The 16,578-nt window shown below is 43.9% G+C and overlaps 1 protein-coding gene across 1 annotated transcript in view; it reads right to left on the bottom strand.

The window, feature by feature from the left end:
* ZNF233 (zinc finger protein 233) overlaps nt 1-16,400 on the bottom strand; it is a 22,611-nt gene extending 6,211 nt beyond the window's left edge. Inside the window, 2 exon segments of the mRNA XM_040634123.1 lie at nt 9,851-9,898; nt 16,204-16,400. Of these exon segments, the coding sequence (XP_040490057.1) occupies nt 9,851-9,865 (15 nt within the window). The 5' untranslated portion in view covers nt 9,866-9,898; nt 16,204-16,400.
* Nucleotides 16,401-16,578: the final 178 nt, after the last annotated feature.

Raw genomic sequence — 16,578 nt, 5'->3', positions numbered from 1 at the left:
AAAAATAAAAATAAAAAAAATAAAACATTAAAAGCTAATTTAAAAATTAAAAATAAAAGCTAAAAAATAAAAATAATTAAAAATAATTTCAAATTTAAGTTAAATTTTAAAATTTAACTGCAATTTGAAAACTGAGGGTTGCAGAAGGGAGGGGGTGGGGGATGGGTAACCGGATGACGGGCATTAAGGAGGGCACGTGCGGTGATGAGCACTGGGTGTGATATGCAATTAATGAATCGTTGAACACGACATCAAAAGCTAATGATGTACCATGTGTTGGCTAGCTGAACATAATAAAAAAAAGAAGAAGAAAACAACCAATTACGAATAATCCCTGTATATTTAACTTGGTGTCATTTGTGAGTATTCCTATACTAAGTGCCCTAGAACAGTAACTCTAGAATCATGGGGTATATATATTTTAGAATTTGATAGATACTGCCAAATAGTCCCAGAGATGTTAGGTCAATTTAGGCCGAACAGGGTCAAATAATTTTTGTCTTTCCTTTCTGCTTCACACCGTCCCTAAGTCAAGGGACTGTCACTTTGTTACAATTTGACAAGCCAGCAGGTCACACGTCCTGGGGAGCTATGCAAAGGACCCTCCGCACTGTAAAGGAACATGCCGCCTCTCCAAGACAGCATTCAAAGCGGTAAAGTGCTCAGTTTTTCATGCTCTAATACCTATTTAAATCCCCAGGCTGTGGCCTTCACAAGTTGTAAGATCTTCAACAGACAAATCCTTAACCTACTTCCTCCCCTGTGTGATGGTATCCATACTGGAAGATTCCTAGCCATGGAAATGAATATACATAACGTTCTTATAACTGTACCGCCCAATTCAGTAGCTACGTGACTCACATGTGACCATGTAAATGTAAATTTTAAATTCCATAAAATTAAAACTTCACTCCCTCCATTGCACCAGCCACATTTCAAGTGCTCAAGAACCACATGTGGCTGGTGACTACCGTATCGGACAGGACAATACAGACGATCTCCATCGTCGCAGAAGTTCCCTGCAACATATAAACTTGCCACAGAGTAGGTCACTAGATGCTAATTTTTATTAATATAATTATAATTGATACGGCAAGTATCCGAGCACACTTTCACATTGATTTAGTCACCCCTGCTTTCTTTTGATTATTGTTTGCATGGCTTATCTTTTTCCATCCTTTTACTTTTCAACCTGCTGATACCCTGATATCCGAAGTGAGTTTTTTTTTTTTTAATTTGAACATCTAATTAGTTTTATAAAGTGATTCATGAATAAGGTAGCAGCCCATCTAGCAAGTAGAAGGGAGCCCCCTGAGGTGTTTCTTATAGACTGCATACAGTTGGGTCATATTTTTTTTAAAGATTTATTTATTTATTATTTTAGAGAGAGAGATGGGGGGCAGGGGCAGAGGGAGAGAGAGAGAATATCAAGCAGACTCCGTGGTGAGTGCAGAACCTGATGCAGGGCTTGATCTCATGACCTTGAGATCATGACCTGACCCCAAATTGAGAGTAGGATGCTTAACTGACTGAGCCACCCAGGGGCCCTGGGTCCTATTTGTTTTTAATTTTTATTTCTTTCCAGTATAGCTGGCAACAAATGCACTAGTTTCCTTCATTAGAGAATGTCTTTGATTTTCCCTTCATTCTCAAAGGATATCCTTACTGGGTACAGAATTCTGAGTTGACAGTTCTTTCCATTCAGCACTTTAAAAATAGTGTGCCCCTTTCTTCTGGCCACCACGGTTTCTGATGAGAAATCCACTGTCTTTGAATGTTTTTTCCCTTATGGCTAAGAAGTCATGTCTCTCTGACTGCCTTCAAAATGTTTTTCTTTGTTGTTAGTTTCCAGAAGTTTTACTAGACCATGTCTTGGTGTACTTCTTTTTTTCTTTTTTTTTTTTTAATATTTTAATGCAGTACTTTTTATTATGGTAAAATACACCATAAAGTTCACCATTTTAACCATTTTTAAGTGTTCAGTTCAGTGGTGTTAAATACGTTCACACCATCCCCTCCAGAATGTTCTCATCTTCCCCAACTACAACTATCCCCATTAAATACTGACTCCATATTCCCTGCTCCCCCCAGTCCCTGGCAACCTCCGTTCTGCTTTCTGTCTCTATGACTCTGACTACTCTCCATACTTGATATAAAGGGAATCATACAGTCTTGGTCTTTTTTTTATAATAATTTTTTATTATGTTATGTTATGTTAGTCACCATACAGTATATCCTTAGTTTCTGATGTAGTATTTCCACGATTCATTATTTGCGTATAACACCCGGTGCACCATGCAACTCTTTTTAGCTATTATTACTGCCTTTATTATTGCTACTACTGTTATTAATGACAACAATGAAAAGGGGGGAAGACCCCAGAACAGTCTGTGTGTTTATCTTCCTCATTATCCTGAGCTTAACGAAACATCTAGTTTGAACAAGAAGTCAAATTACTTTTACAAAAAGCAAAACCAAGACAATACTTTTCTTCCCCCACAACTGAGTTTTTAAAGTTAAAAAAGACAGTAGACGTGTTGGTGTATTTCTTTGGGTTTACCCTGCTTGGAATTCACTCAGTTTCTTGAATCTGTAGGTTTGTCTTCTGTCAAATTTGGGAAATTTTCAGCCATATTTCTTCAAATACTTCTTCGGTCCCACCCTCTTCCTCCTCTCCTCCTGGGACCCCGATGACATGAATGTTACTTATTTGTTACAGTCCCCTGGGTCCCTGAGACTGCTATTTTTTTCAGTATATTTTCTCTCTTTTATTCATATTAAATAATTTCTATCATTCTATTTTCAAGTTCTTTCCTCTGTCCCTTCATTCTGCTATTGAGCCCATCCATAGAATTTTTAAGTTTCTTTTACTGTATTTTTCAGTTCTCAAATCTCCATTTGGTTCTCCTTTATAGCTTCTATTTCTTTTTTTTTTTTTTTTAAGATTTTATTTATTTACTTGACAGAGAGAGACAGCCAGCGAGAGAGGGAACACAAGCAGGGAGAGTGGGAGAGGAAGAAGCAGGCTCCCAGCGGAGGAGCTTGATGTGGGGCTCGATCCCAGAGCACCGGGATCACGCCCTGAGCCGAAGGCAGACACTTAACGACTGCGCCACCCAGGCGCCCCTATATCTTCTATTCCTTTGCTAAGATTGTGGCTTTTTTTTTTTTCATTTTTCCAGCATGTCTGTAATTGCTTATTAAAATATTTCTAGGATAGCTGCTTTAAAAACTTTATCAAATGGATGAATCTAGAAGACATTATGCTAAGTGACTAATAAGCCAGTCACAAAAAGGACTGTGTATATAATTCTACCTACGTGAGGTATCTAGAAGAGTCAAATACATAGAGACAGAAAGTAAAATGGTGGTTTCCAGAGACTGGGGTAGGGGGGTGGAAATAGGAGTTACTGTTTAATGGGTACAGAGTTTCAGTTTGAAGATGAAAAAGTTCTGGAGATGTGTGGTGGTAATGGTTGCACAACACTGTGAATGTACTTAACGTCACTGAGTGGTACACCGAAAACCACTTAAAATAATATATATTAGGTATACTGTACCACAATAAAAAGGTCTTTGTCAGGTAACTAACACTTTATATCACTTATAACTGAGAACTAACATCAGTGAGCGTCGCTTTACTGTGTCTGTTGATCGTCTTTCGTACAAGTTAAGATTTCTCTGGTTCTTGGGGCGCCTGGGTGGCACAGCGGTTGAGCGTCTGCCTTCGGCTCAGGGCGTGATCCCGGCGATCTGGGATCGAGCCCCACATCAGGCTCTTCTGCTATGAGCCTGCTTCTTCCTCTCCCACTCCCCCTGCTTGTGTTCCCTCTCTCGCTGGCTGTCTCTATCTCTGTCGAATAAAAAAAAAAAAAAAAAGATTTCTCTGGTTCTTGTATACCGCATGATTTTCCACTGAAACTTGAACATGTTGAGTATTATGAGACTCGGGATTTCATTTACGTCTTCTGTTTTACTAGGTCTCCTCTGACACATCTCTCAAAGGGGAAGGGAGGCAGAGCTTTGTTACTGCCAGCTAGAGAAGATAAGATCAGATTCTCCACTTGGCCTCTGTTGACACCTGGTGGGGTGAGAAGGTCACTACTTCCAGGCTAAGACTTCTGGCCCCTTACTAGGTCTATGCGGATAGTACAATACCCTGGCTGAAAGGGGCAGAGTTGGGTTGTTACTGTTCCCCATTGGCTTCTACTGACATGAGGGATGGTGGGGGTTTGCCTCAACTCCGCTGGGTAGTAGTCAAAGCCCTGACTGTCCACTAGGCCTCCTCGGACACCACCCATGCCGGGAAAAGGAGAGGCAGCTCATTACTGCTGGGTGAGTGTGGAAGTCCAGGCTCCCACATTGTCTCCACTGACACCATAGTGGCGGGTGGGTACTCATTACTCCCTTACAGGGAGGTTGGGGTGGCTCATTACAGCCTGGCAAGGCGGGAAGTCTAGCCTCCTTGTTAGAGCCTGGCAGGGGCGGGTGTGGGGCTGCAGGGGTTTTTTTGTGGTTGAAAAAGAGCAGTTACTACCTAAAAGTTTTCTATCTTGCTAAGCTGCCCTTTCCTCACCCTCTGACCAAACAGAGAAGGCTTTCTTGGGCTTTTTTGGTCTGAACTCATTGGTATTTCCATGCTGCCATCTTCTCTAGCACTAAGTCTGGGATACATGAGGCAAAAAGAAAACCCAAGTCACTCACTGCCATGTCACTCCTCAAGTCTTAGGTCCCTAGCCAGTCTGCCTTCTCGCCACCTTTCATGTTTGCTTTACATACAACATCCAGGATTTTTAGCTGTACTTAGTGAGAAGAATAGGGAAAAGTACGTCTCCTCCATCTTTCCAGAAGTGGCAGTCTCCAGAATTGCTTTTTTGAGAACAGAGCTTTTATGTAGGAAAACTGTTACAACAATGTCCTGTAAAACATTTTTAAAAAATCTTAGGGGTGCCTGGGTGGCTCAGTCGGTTAAGCATCTGACTCTTGATTTCAGCTTAGGTCATGACCTCAGGGTTGTGAGATTGAGCCCATGCGTCACACGAAGTCTGCTTAAGATTCTCTCCCTCTCCCTCTGCTCCTCCCTGTCCCAGGCTCTCTCTCTCTCAAATAAATAAATCTTTTAAAAAAAAATCTGAAACTACCTAAATGTCTAGGATTAGGGAATTTTTTTTTAAGGAACATCAATTTATTGAAATATGATGCAGTCGTCAAAAATGCAGGTGACAGAAACCTCTGTTTCTGGCTATAACAGAATAACTGGTACTAAACACGCCCTCCTATCATAAGTAGTAAAATAGAAAAAAATATGAAACAAACTGCTTTCAGGCTCTGAAAGCACAATACTTCGATCTCTGAAAGGAAGGACACAAATGAGGTGAGCCCTATGATCACCCTACATATTTGCCTGTCGATAACTTTTGAGCTGCAAGTGCAAGAAGGGGGAACCCAAACAGAGCCCTGCATTGAAGAGACAGGAAAACCAGAATGGGGAGACCGGATGGTGGAAAATGCAGAGCAGAGTTCCAGAGAGAAGAGAATTATGCATAAGAGAAGCACTGGAAAGCCGCACAGTAATCCTTTGAGTCTGCTGCTAAGAACCAAACTGCACATAGAGGACGAAAGCCCACAGGTCAGGCAAGAAGTATCTGGGGAGTGACGGGCTGAATGGTTCCCAGAGCTCACTAGGACTTAGAGGTGTCTGAATTCCGAAGAGCCAAAATGGAAAGCCCTCACTGACCATTAGGGACATATGGCAGCAACTGAAGGGCCACGCTTTAGTCGAAGGGCTAAACTATCGCTAGAACAGAGGTTCTCGACAGCTGACATTTTACACCAGGCAATTCTTTATGCTGGGGGCTATCCTGTGCACTCTAGGTCGTTTAACAGCATCCCCGGCCTCTGCCCAGTAGTTGTCAGTGGTACCCACCCTCTAGTCCTGACAATCCAAAATGGCCAGACACTGCCAAGTGTCCCAGGGTGGGGGCAAAACTGCTCCTGAGAGGCACTGCTCTGGAATAAAGATCACTCTAGACCCATCCTAACCAAGTTTAGAAAACAAGGTTCCAAGACAATTATCATATGGTTTCACTCATTTATGGAACATAAGAAATAGGAAGATCGGTAGGGAAGAAAGGGAAGAATGAAGGGGGGTGGTAATCAGAAGGGGGAATGAACCACGAGACACTATGGACTCTGGGAAACAAACTGAGGGCCTCAGAGGGGAGGGGGGTAGGGGATTGGGATAGGCCGGTGATGGGTAGTAAGGAGGGCACATATTGCATGGAGCACTGGTGTTATACACAAGTAATGAATCATGCAACTTTACATCAAAAACTTGGGATGTACTGTACGGTGACTAACATAACATAATAAAAAATTATTATATAAAAAAAAAAGAAAACAAGGTTCCAAAGAATCTAACTGAACCAAAGGAACTTATGACTATCTGATTATTAGAAGAAAATTGCACTTGCAAAGTCGATGCTCATTCATAATAAAAACTCTGAGTAAAGTAGGACTAGAAGGGAACTTCCTCAACCCCAGTGATGGACATCTACAAAAAACCCACCAGGTGATGGAAGACTGAAAGCTTTCTCCCTAAGATTAAGAACAAGGAAAGGGGGGCGCCTGGGTAGCGAGGTCGTTAAGCGTCTGCCTTCGGCTCAGGGCGTGATCTTAGCGTTTCGGGATCGAGTCCCACATCGGGCTCCTCCGCTGGGAGCCTGCTTCTTCCTCTCCCACTCCCCCTGCTTGTGTTCCCTCTCTCGCTGGCTGTCTGTCACATAAATAAATAAAATCTTAAAAAAAAAAAAAAAGAACAAGGAAAGGATATATATGGCAAAATTGTTCTAACAGTTTTAGCCAGTGCAATAAGAGAAGAAAAAGAAGTCTACACAATGGGGACAGGAATGGAAAAAATAAGACTCTTCATTTACTGATGACCGTGCAGAAAATCCTGACAGGCTAGAAAAATGTTTCTTGATTTAATATGCAAATTTAGCAAAGTCAAGATACAAAAGTCAATTATATTTTTACATTCTAGCAACAAATAGATATTGAATTTCAAAAAACAACAGCATTCCGAATAGCACCCCAAAACATAAATCACTCGGGGATAAATTTAACAAGACACAGATAATAAATTCACATGTTGAAAGCTATAAAACGTGACTGAGGGGAAGAAATAAGACCCAAATAAATGAAAGAAGATCTAAATGCTCGTGGGTCAAAAGGACTTGTATTGAGAATATTAAAAGACCTATTAAAATTCAATTCAAATATAAACAACTTAGTTTAAAAATAAGCAAAAGAATTGAACACACCTTTCAAAAAGAAGATATGCAGAGGACCAAAAGCAGAAAAAAGACATTCGACATCTCAAGCATCAGGAAAATGCAAATGAAAGCCACCATGATATATCACAACACAACTGTCATTAGGATGCCTAAAATTTAAGACTGAAAATATCAAATGTTAGAAAAAACGTGGAACCAACTGGAACTCGAACACATTGCTGGAAGGAATATAAAATACGCAACCACAATGGAAAGTGATTTGACAATTTCTTAAAAAGTTAAGCATATAACCCAGAGGTTAGGTTCTCCTCCTAGTTATTTATCAAAGAGAGAGAGAAAGCCTGTGTTCACCCAAAAATCTAGTGTACAAATGCTTAAAGGAGTTTATTTACAACAGCCAAAAACAAGGAGCAACCCAAACGTCCATCAATGAGTGAATGGATAAGCAAATCGTGGTACACCCAACCATGAAATACTACGCAGCAATAAAAAGAACTGTTGGCTTGTGTCCAAAGACATTATGATGAACGAATGGAGCCAGACACGAAACGAGTACGTACCGTATAACATCATTTACATGACGTGGGGGAACGTCATCAAAAAGACATGATTTCCAAATGAGCCGGCAGCTGGACCCTGGCCCTCGGAGGCTCCGCGCCGCCCCCCACCCCATCCTTGGAATGTGGGTTCTGCTGGTCTTTCCTGCTCCCGGGGGCTGCTCCATGGACACAGCCTTGAGATAATGACATGGTGTTGAAAACACCTGCATGGTATACATGACTGAGGACAGTTAGGGCTTCTTTATAAACTTTGGGGAATTGGAGGGCAGCTGAGGGGATCCAATTGTCTCGCTGCCGCCCAAGACAAGCCTCATAGCTAAGTTCCCTTTGCTTAGTAAAACTGCCACCTACCAACCTGGGGTGGCCCGCCCCTTTCTTCCCTCTTTCCCTGCCTCCCATATATGGGGGCCCATATCAGATTACGCCTGGGAAGCGCCCGAGGGGGTTGAGGACCAACGTACGAAACTCAAGTAACTGAAGATTAATCTAATCTGTGGTGACATAAAGTAAACTGGTCATTGCCTACAGCCAGATGTGTGGGACTGGGATTAACTGGGAAGGGACATGAGGGAACCAGAACTCTGAGTGGTGACAGAAAAGGTTTACATCTAGATTGCGGCGGTGGTCATGAGGGTGTGCATATTTGTCAAAACTGATCAAATGCTTTATTATACGGAAATCATAGGTAAACTGTAACTCAAAAGATGATTTTTTTTAAGATTTTATTTTTATTTATTTGAGAGAAAGAGATGGAGCGAGCACACACAGGGGAAGGGGCAGAGGCAGAGGGAGAAGCAGACTCCCCACTGAGCAGGGAGCCCAATGTGGGGCTCGATCCCAGGATCCTGAGATCATGACCTGAGCCGAAGGCAGACGCTTAACCGACTAAGCCTCCCAGGTGCCCCTAGAAGCCCTTCTAAGACGAGCACATAAAAGAATTTTGAATCATAAAAAACTCAAGTGATAACAATAAGAAAAAAAATAAAATCAGAAACTGTACATATAGTGCAATTATGGCTCGGGGCGTGATCCCAAGGTCCTGGGATCTAGCCCCGCATCGGGCTTCCTGCTCTGCGGGAGCCTGCTTCTTCCTCTCCCACTCCCCCTGCTTGTGTTCCCTCTATCTCTGTCGAATAAATAAATAAAATCTTTAAAAAAAAAAAAGATGGTTTTCCTTTAGGCAACTTGTTGATGAAGCAGGTGCATGATGTCTGCTTGATGAGCCATAAATCAGGCTTTTGCTTTTCAACAAAATTTATGTATCTTCACGCTGACTTAGAAAGAAATTGAAAGTGGCGAGGTGCCTGGGTGGCTCAGTCGGTTGAGCGTCTGCCTGCAGCTCAGGTCATGATCCCGGGGTCCCAGGATCGAGCCCCATATAGGGCTCCCTGCTCAGTGGGGAGACTGCTTCTCCCTCACCCCACTCATGCTCTCTCTCTCTCAAATAAATAAATCTTAAAAATAAAAAAATCTAGGGGCGCCTGGGTGTCTCAGTGGCTAAGCGTCTGCCTTCGGCTCAGGGCGTGATCCCAGTGTTCTGGGATCGAGCCCCGCATCAGGCTCCTCCGCTGGGAGCCTGTTTCTTCCTCTCCCGCTCCCCCTGCTTGTGTTCCCTCTCTCGCTGGCTGTCTCTATCTGTCGAATAAATAAATAAAATCTTAAAAATAAATAAATAAAATAAATAAATATAGCACGGGGAAAACAGCTGACATATGCAGTCTGGTAACGCGGGTTTTTTTTTTTAATTTTCTGATATCTATAAACTTCTGAGCTATCATTTGCGAAATGAAGATGATGCTAAAAGAAAACCAAAGCTAAAGCCAAAACAAAAGTGAAGGACAGAAACAGAAAAGAGAACCAACAAAAAAATAAGTAACTCGCACATAACAAATGCCCGTTTTCCTCCTTTATCCTTCCCAGCGAACAGAAAAAAGATGCGTCTCGTCTTTGAGAAAAAGGCATGTAATTTTGATAAAAAATCAAAACTCAACTCACCTGAAACTTGGTCATTCTCTCCTGCTGCTCCTGGGAGAGGGCAGGGTCCTGGGAAGGCAGAACCGGCAAAGAAAGGGGCATGAGACGCGGGCCCGGCCCAGATGGCTGTTCTGTGTGAGTTTCAAACAAATGTGTGCCTCAAATCTGTCACCCGCAAAAGCGAATAATAGCACTTCCCTCGTGTGATTGCTGTGAGGGTCAACATGTGAGCAGGGGGAGAAACTCATGGCTGACTCCCCTGCAACCGCAAAAAAAAAGCAGGCGACTTAAATTTATAAATGCGTCTTTGCAAATGTCTTCTGACATCATTTCCAGTAAAGGAATCTTTTATCAGACATCCAGAGCCTGTCCAAGTCTTTCTTTCTTCTATTTATCCATCTATCTATTATTTAAGTAAACTCTACCCCCAACGTGGGGCTCGAACTCACGACCCTGAGATCAGCCAGGCGCCCCTTACAATTCCTAGTCTTTAGAAATTCACTTTTATCACTGTAGAGCCCGTAATTCTGATGGGCGATATTACTTAATAATCTGTTGTCTTGAAATGATGTTTACTTGATGTTTACTTGACATCAGTATCCGGTTTTGTAAAAGGTATGAATACTTGAGTTTTCCTCGCGCGGCTAGATAAGAGTCTCAGTGGTACCTGCCCCTCTCCTATGCTAACCGTAGCAAAGAAAAACTAATTAAAAGTATGACTTCTAGATGTTTTCATCTGAAACACAAACTTGGCAGTCTCTCATTTAAATGAATAATATTCACAGATCCTAACTTACAGCGTTGCTCTGGGGATTACGTGAGCAGGTCTAGCAGCCCTGCCGAAGCAAACCCAAAGACAGAAAGGGAATTAGTGGCTGCCAGGGGCTCGGAGAGCGGGGAGTGAGGGGTGATGGCGAAGGGGTGTGGGGTTTCCTTTTGGGGCGATGAAAATGTTCTGCAACTAGATAGTGGTGGTGGTTATAAAACCCTGTGAATATACTAAAAACCAGGGAACTGTACACTTTAAAAGGGTGCATGGTATGATATGTGAATGATACCTAAAGTTAAAAAAAAAAAAACAGAAAAAAAAAGAAAAGAAAAAAAGCCTTGGCTCAGTGCCTGGCACATTACATAAACTCTCAGTAAGTGATGGTATGATGATTACTGTTCCCATTTAATGGATGAGGAAGCAGGGGATTCGCAAGATTAAGTCACTGAAGGTCACAGAGCTTGGTGAGAGATGACAATGAACCTGAATCCAGCTGTGACTCCAGAGCTGGAGTTTTTATCCGATCTCCATGTTTCTAACCACAAACACAAAGAGGACGTAGGTAGGAAGGCTGTCTGTCCTTGGGGATGACAGAGAAGGGAGCCCGAGGGCACAGGTCTGCGGAAACTGACCTGCTGGGCGATACTAGAGCCCGTTCGTCGGGATTCCACCATCGACTCTTCTGGCTTCCTAGCTCTTTGTGCCTAGTTACACATCTGTAAGATGGGCTCATAACAGTTTCTAGCACCTAGAGCCGTTAGGAGGTTTCCGTGAACACAACACACACAAGTAAGTGTCCAAAAGGCGACAGCCACTCATGTTCGGGTCTCCTACTCCAGACAGACATGCTCGAGGAGATGAGAGCAACGGATCCACTTCTCAAAGCCGGGAAGAAATCTCAGTTCGTAACACCAACTCCCTGGTCCTGGCTCCTTTCTGCTTCCCCCGACTGCTCTGCTCAGTTACAGGGTTTGGCAGGGAGACCTGACCTTTCACAGTGTTTAGTGGGAGAAAGCAAGCGAGGTCTGGGGTCCCTGGCTCAGCTCTCCGCTTCTGGACTCTGAGAAGCCTTCCATCCCCTGGGGGCAACCGAGGCGATAATTAGAGGCTTAAGCATCTGTTTTGCCTATGAGATGATTAACACACCTTTTCCTCCCCAGCACCCGGAACATACTGAGTACTCAAAACACAAGGAATCAAAAAATGACTGAAAAAACACTCCATCGGGCAAGGATTGGACCTCTCGATCTCTGAGGTTCCTCTGAGCTGTAAAATTCTGAGGCTGTTCCTAATTGGGAGGAGGAGAGGACAAACTATCTTCCAATTTCTTCCTCTGGGTTTATTTGCTTTGTTCAAGCAAAATCACGGTCATCCTTAAAAGTAAAATAATCGTAAAAGGGTCAATCATGGGCTGTGGATAAAGCAAACCCCATTTAGGTATTTACTTAATTCTTAAAGTTACTTATCTGTTTATTTATTTATATTGCACCATCAGTTCCTCACTCAAACGTTATTCCACGGACATATTTAGGTAACTGAAACCCCCCACCCCACCACTTCCCTTTTCCTCCCATTTACTCCCCTTTTATCCTCGGTGTCAGAAACTCCCTAACGGATTAATGCATGTTTTAGTTATTCATCTTGCTCATATCTATCCAACGTTTTAGAAGGTAAGCTGCATTATTTTGGTCACTACTCTTTCTCCAGTAGCAGGCACTTAAAACAGATTTGTTTTGGGGCGCCTGGGTGGCGCAGTCGTTAAGCGTCTGCCTTTGGCTCAGGGCGTGATCCCGGCGTTCTGGGATCGAGCCCCACATCAGGCTCCTCCGCTAGGAGCCTACTTCTTCCTCTCCCACTCCCCCTGCTTGTGTTCCCTCTCTCTCTGGCTGTCTCTCTCTGTCAAATAAATAAATAAAATCTTATAAAAAAAAAAACCTTTGTTTTAAGATTCATATATATATATATATGAATGACCCAATGAACAGTTCATGAAGACACATCCTGTATTATATTAGCTGAGAGCCTCATTACTACTCACCAAGCACATTCATTCACACGTGCAACCAACACTCACTGAGCATCTGCTACGTGCCAGGCACAATTCCATACATTAAAGATACAGCAGTGAACAAAGTCCCTGCTCTCATGACGCTGATATCATAGTTGAGAAGATCTATAATTCACCAACCAACAGATAAGCGGAGCATGTGTCAGCCGGTGATTGACACTGTTAAGAAAAACATGGCGGCGGGGAGAAGGGGTGATGGGGCTGGCGGTGCCATGTGAAGACCTGATGGGTTCAGTTCAGTGGCGTGGCTACTGGCTGAGTGATCCTCTGGGGACCACTTATCCTCTTGTACCTCAGCTGTAACAGGGCTCTTCTGAGGAATTAATGAATTAATGCACACAAAGCACTGGAAACTGCCTGACTCTTCAGAAGCTCCCAATAAATGCTAGTTATTGTTTTCACCACCTCCGTTAGTATGAGGTGGTGAGAAATGCACAAATGATGCCTTAGTGCTGGTCTGTTCCTAAACGAGATTGTTCCAGGACATGGAAGTATTATCAGTACATGTCTGTCCATTTTTGGATGCTCTGTATTCAGCCACTATGTGGCTTCTGTATACAGCCACACAGTGAGACAAAGGACAAAAAAAATCTCTCTATGAACCGTTGCTACTGTTTTGTCACTTAATTTGACTTCAGGAAACCAAGAGCAAATTAGATTCCAAAGGCACAAACTAAATTTGTCACGTTCTTTCTTTAATTGCAACTTTTAAAAAACGATTTTATTTATTTATTTGAGAAAGAGAGAGAGCACGCACACACGAGGGGGATGGGGGAGAGGGAGAGAGAGAATCCAAAGCAGACTCCACGCTGAGCTTGGAGCCTGACACAGGGCTCAGTCTCATGACCCTGAGATCACGATCTGAGCCAAAATCATCAAGAGTTGGACGCGGAACGGACTGAGCCACCCAGGTGCCCCCCTCTAACTGCAGCTCTTACAGGGCCCCTAGCTTTCTCACTAACCACATTCTCCTAATCACCACGTAAAAACTTTGGAATTGTTTATGTCCTCTCTCCCTCGACCTCCATATGCTTATGATAATCTAGTATAAATCCTCTTGCCTCAATGTCTGGATTTTTTGCATTAAAATATTCAAGCAAAAAAAAAAACGGTGGGAGGATTATATAACAAGGGTAGTAAGGAGGGCACGTATTGCATGATGCACTGGGTGTTATACGCAACTAATGAATCGTCGAACTTTACATCAAAAACCAGGGATGTACTGTATGGTGACTAACATAATAAAAAAATATTATTATAATAAAACATCCAATTCATATCAAAAAAATAAATGGAACAGGCAGGAAACAAACAAACAAAAAAAGATGGACAAAACTTGGACTAACATTGAAGGCTGGCCAAGGTTGATGGATGTAAGAATTCATTATAGCACTTTGTATCTGTGTTTGAAAATGTTCACAATCACAAGTTACCAAATGTAAAAGTACCACAAGTATGATACAACTCCCGAGAAGCATAGAAAAATGCAATATACACAGAAACAACTTAAAAGAAATACATTAACATGTTCACAGGTCTTTCCACATCCTGGGATTATGGATCATTTTTGGCCTTCTTCGTCTATTTCTCGAATTCTCAAAGACAAGCACAAACTACCACCATAATCAGAGAACAAACATAATGTCACAGAAAATAAGAAAGAAATTAAATGAGCATAGCTTTCAGGTCCCAAATTATCACCAACTGGCCTCCCTCCTTCGGTCATAAGGATTACTGTAGAGGCCAAGTTTTGGGAGCAGGCTTGAGCAACGGAACCTTGAGCAAGGCAAAAGGGCCCACAGTGGGGCGCCTGGGTGGCTCAGTCGTTAAGCGTCTGCCTTCGGCTCAGGGCGTGATCCCCGCGTTCTGGGATCGAGCCCCGCATCAGGCTCCTCCGCTGGGAGCCTGCTTCTTCCTCTCCCACTCCCCCTGCTTGTGTCCCCCCCCCCCACTCTCGCTGGCTGTCTCTCTCTGTCAAGTAAATAAATAAAATCTTAAAAAAAAAAAAAAAAAGGCGCACAGTGACCACTGAGCTAATGCAAACAGACTCATTAAGGGACCCACCTCAAAATGGCCACAGTCCCTAAATAACCAGTGGGCTACTTACAACCAGGCCCAGTTCCTAAGATTACCAGAAAAGGGAAAATTCCATACAGCCCCATACTCCCTCATTTGGCCCTGTAACTGTGGCCTTTCACCACCACGCAGGAGTAAAGTTTCTCCTTTGCTGTCTTGCCTGCTCCTTCCTTGCAGGGTATTCAATAAACTTCTATCTCCTCTGTTCTGCCTTAGATGAATTCTCTCACCCCTGGGCTGCTGGACTCCACCCCATTGGGATGTCCCACAATTACCATTTTAGGGCTGAAAAAGTGTATGGCATAAAGGTTAAGAACCCAGACTGCCTGTGCTCAAATTCCCAGTTCTGTCTCTTCCCTTTTGTTTGACTTCGGGAAAATAAATCACTTAAGTTCTTCACCTATCAACGCTGTCATCTGTAAAATACAGATAATCACAGTATCTTTGTGTGTGAGGAAGATTAAGCCAACTAATGCAGAGAAAGCCTATAGAGGACTATCTGGCACTCAGCATGTTACCAAATTGGTATTACTCGTTCATCAACACATCGTCTCATCTGACCTCCTATTAATTCTATAAACATATGAACGAGTGCCCAGTAGAAAAATATCTGCTTACAGGTGAAGGAAATCTGCTCAGCGGGGACTTTTCTCCCTCTGCTTCTGCCCCTCCCCACCGCTCGTGCTCTCTCTCTCACATAAATAAATAAAATCTTTTTTTTTTTTTTTTTTTTTTAATGGCACAGCATGTGAACTTCTCCCACGGTGGGACACTGTTACCAGGAGGCAGGGGGTCACTCCCTCCTCCTCTCTGCACCCTCTGAGAACTCCGGGGCGGAGAAGGGAAAGGAGGCTGGGAGATGTGACAATTTTTTCCCTCTGGTCCAGGATAAATCACGGTGGACAATCCCAGGCACCAGCTGGGGTGAGACCAATCCTTCCTTTTAAAAAGGAGGGGTGGGGTTGTGGGGAGTCATGAGGAATCCTAAGCAGCCCTGCACCTCTGAACCCACCCCGGGCTCACAGAAGTTTTCAGGGACTGAGCGCTTCTCGGAAAGAAATCGCAGATTGGTAACCACCGGCCACCGTTCCCGTGCCAGCACCGCTTCCGAGCGTCTTTACATCTATTTAATTCACGTAAACCCCACTACACGCCTCCTACGGAGGAACTACCCTTAATTCCACTTAACGAGCGAGAAACGGAGAAATTTAGCAAGTCTACGAACATATCGCTAGAAGGCGGCAGAGCGCGAAGTGGGGAAGGCGAGGGAAACCGAGGTCGCGATCCCCGCTAGCCCCGAACTCTGGGACGCGCGACCCGCCCTAAAACCCAGGTGACGCCCCCCCCCACCCCGCCGCCCCTGCCCTCCGCGGCTCCTATTCCCTGAGGGCGAGGGCGGCACCTGCGGGTCCCACGCCCAGGCGAGATCGGCAAAGACGCAAGGGCTCGGCACTCACTCACCTCCCAGGAGGTACCGCTGACCGGGATTTCGCCCCGCCGCAGCTCAAGTGCCCGGACCCGACGCCGCTCCCGGACCAGCTTTCCCAGAACCCCTGGCGGAACAAGGGCTGACAGCGCCTCCCGACGGTAGCGGAAGTGGCTCTGACTGCGGCGCGCTCGCGGACTACATTTCCCAGAATCCTCAGCAAGGCAGCGCTTACGGTAGGTTGCCACTTTTTTACCCCTTAAATGTATAAACTGTTGCAATTCAGTGCGTTCTCGGGGGATATTAGGGCATGTTTTCTGTTTCTTTTCCTTCTTTCCTTGTTTAAATTTTGTGTTTAAATTTTGTGTGGGGGGGGGGCGCCTGGGTGGCGCAGTGTGTTCAAGCATCTG

Source organism: Ursus maritimus, unplaced genomic scaffold (assembly GCF_017311325.1).
Source record: "Ursus maritimus isolate PB19 unplaced genomic scaffold, ASM1731132v1 scaffold_19, whole genome shotgun sequence".
NCBI classification, from domain to species: Eukaryota; Metazoa; Chordata; class Mammalia; order Carnivora; family Ursidae; genus Ursus; species Ursus maritimus.
This window is presented reverse-complemented; position numbering and strand designations above follow the sequence as displayed.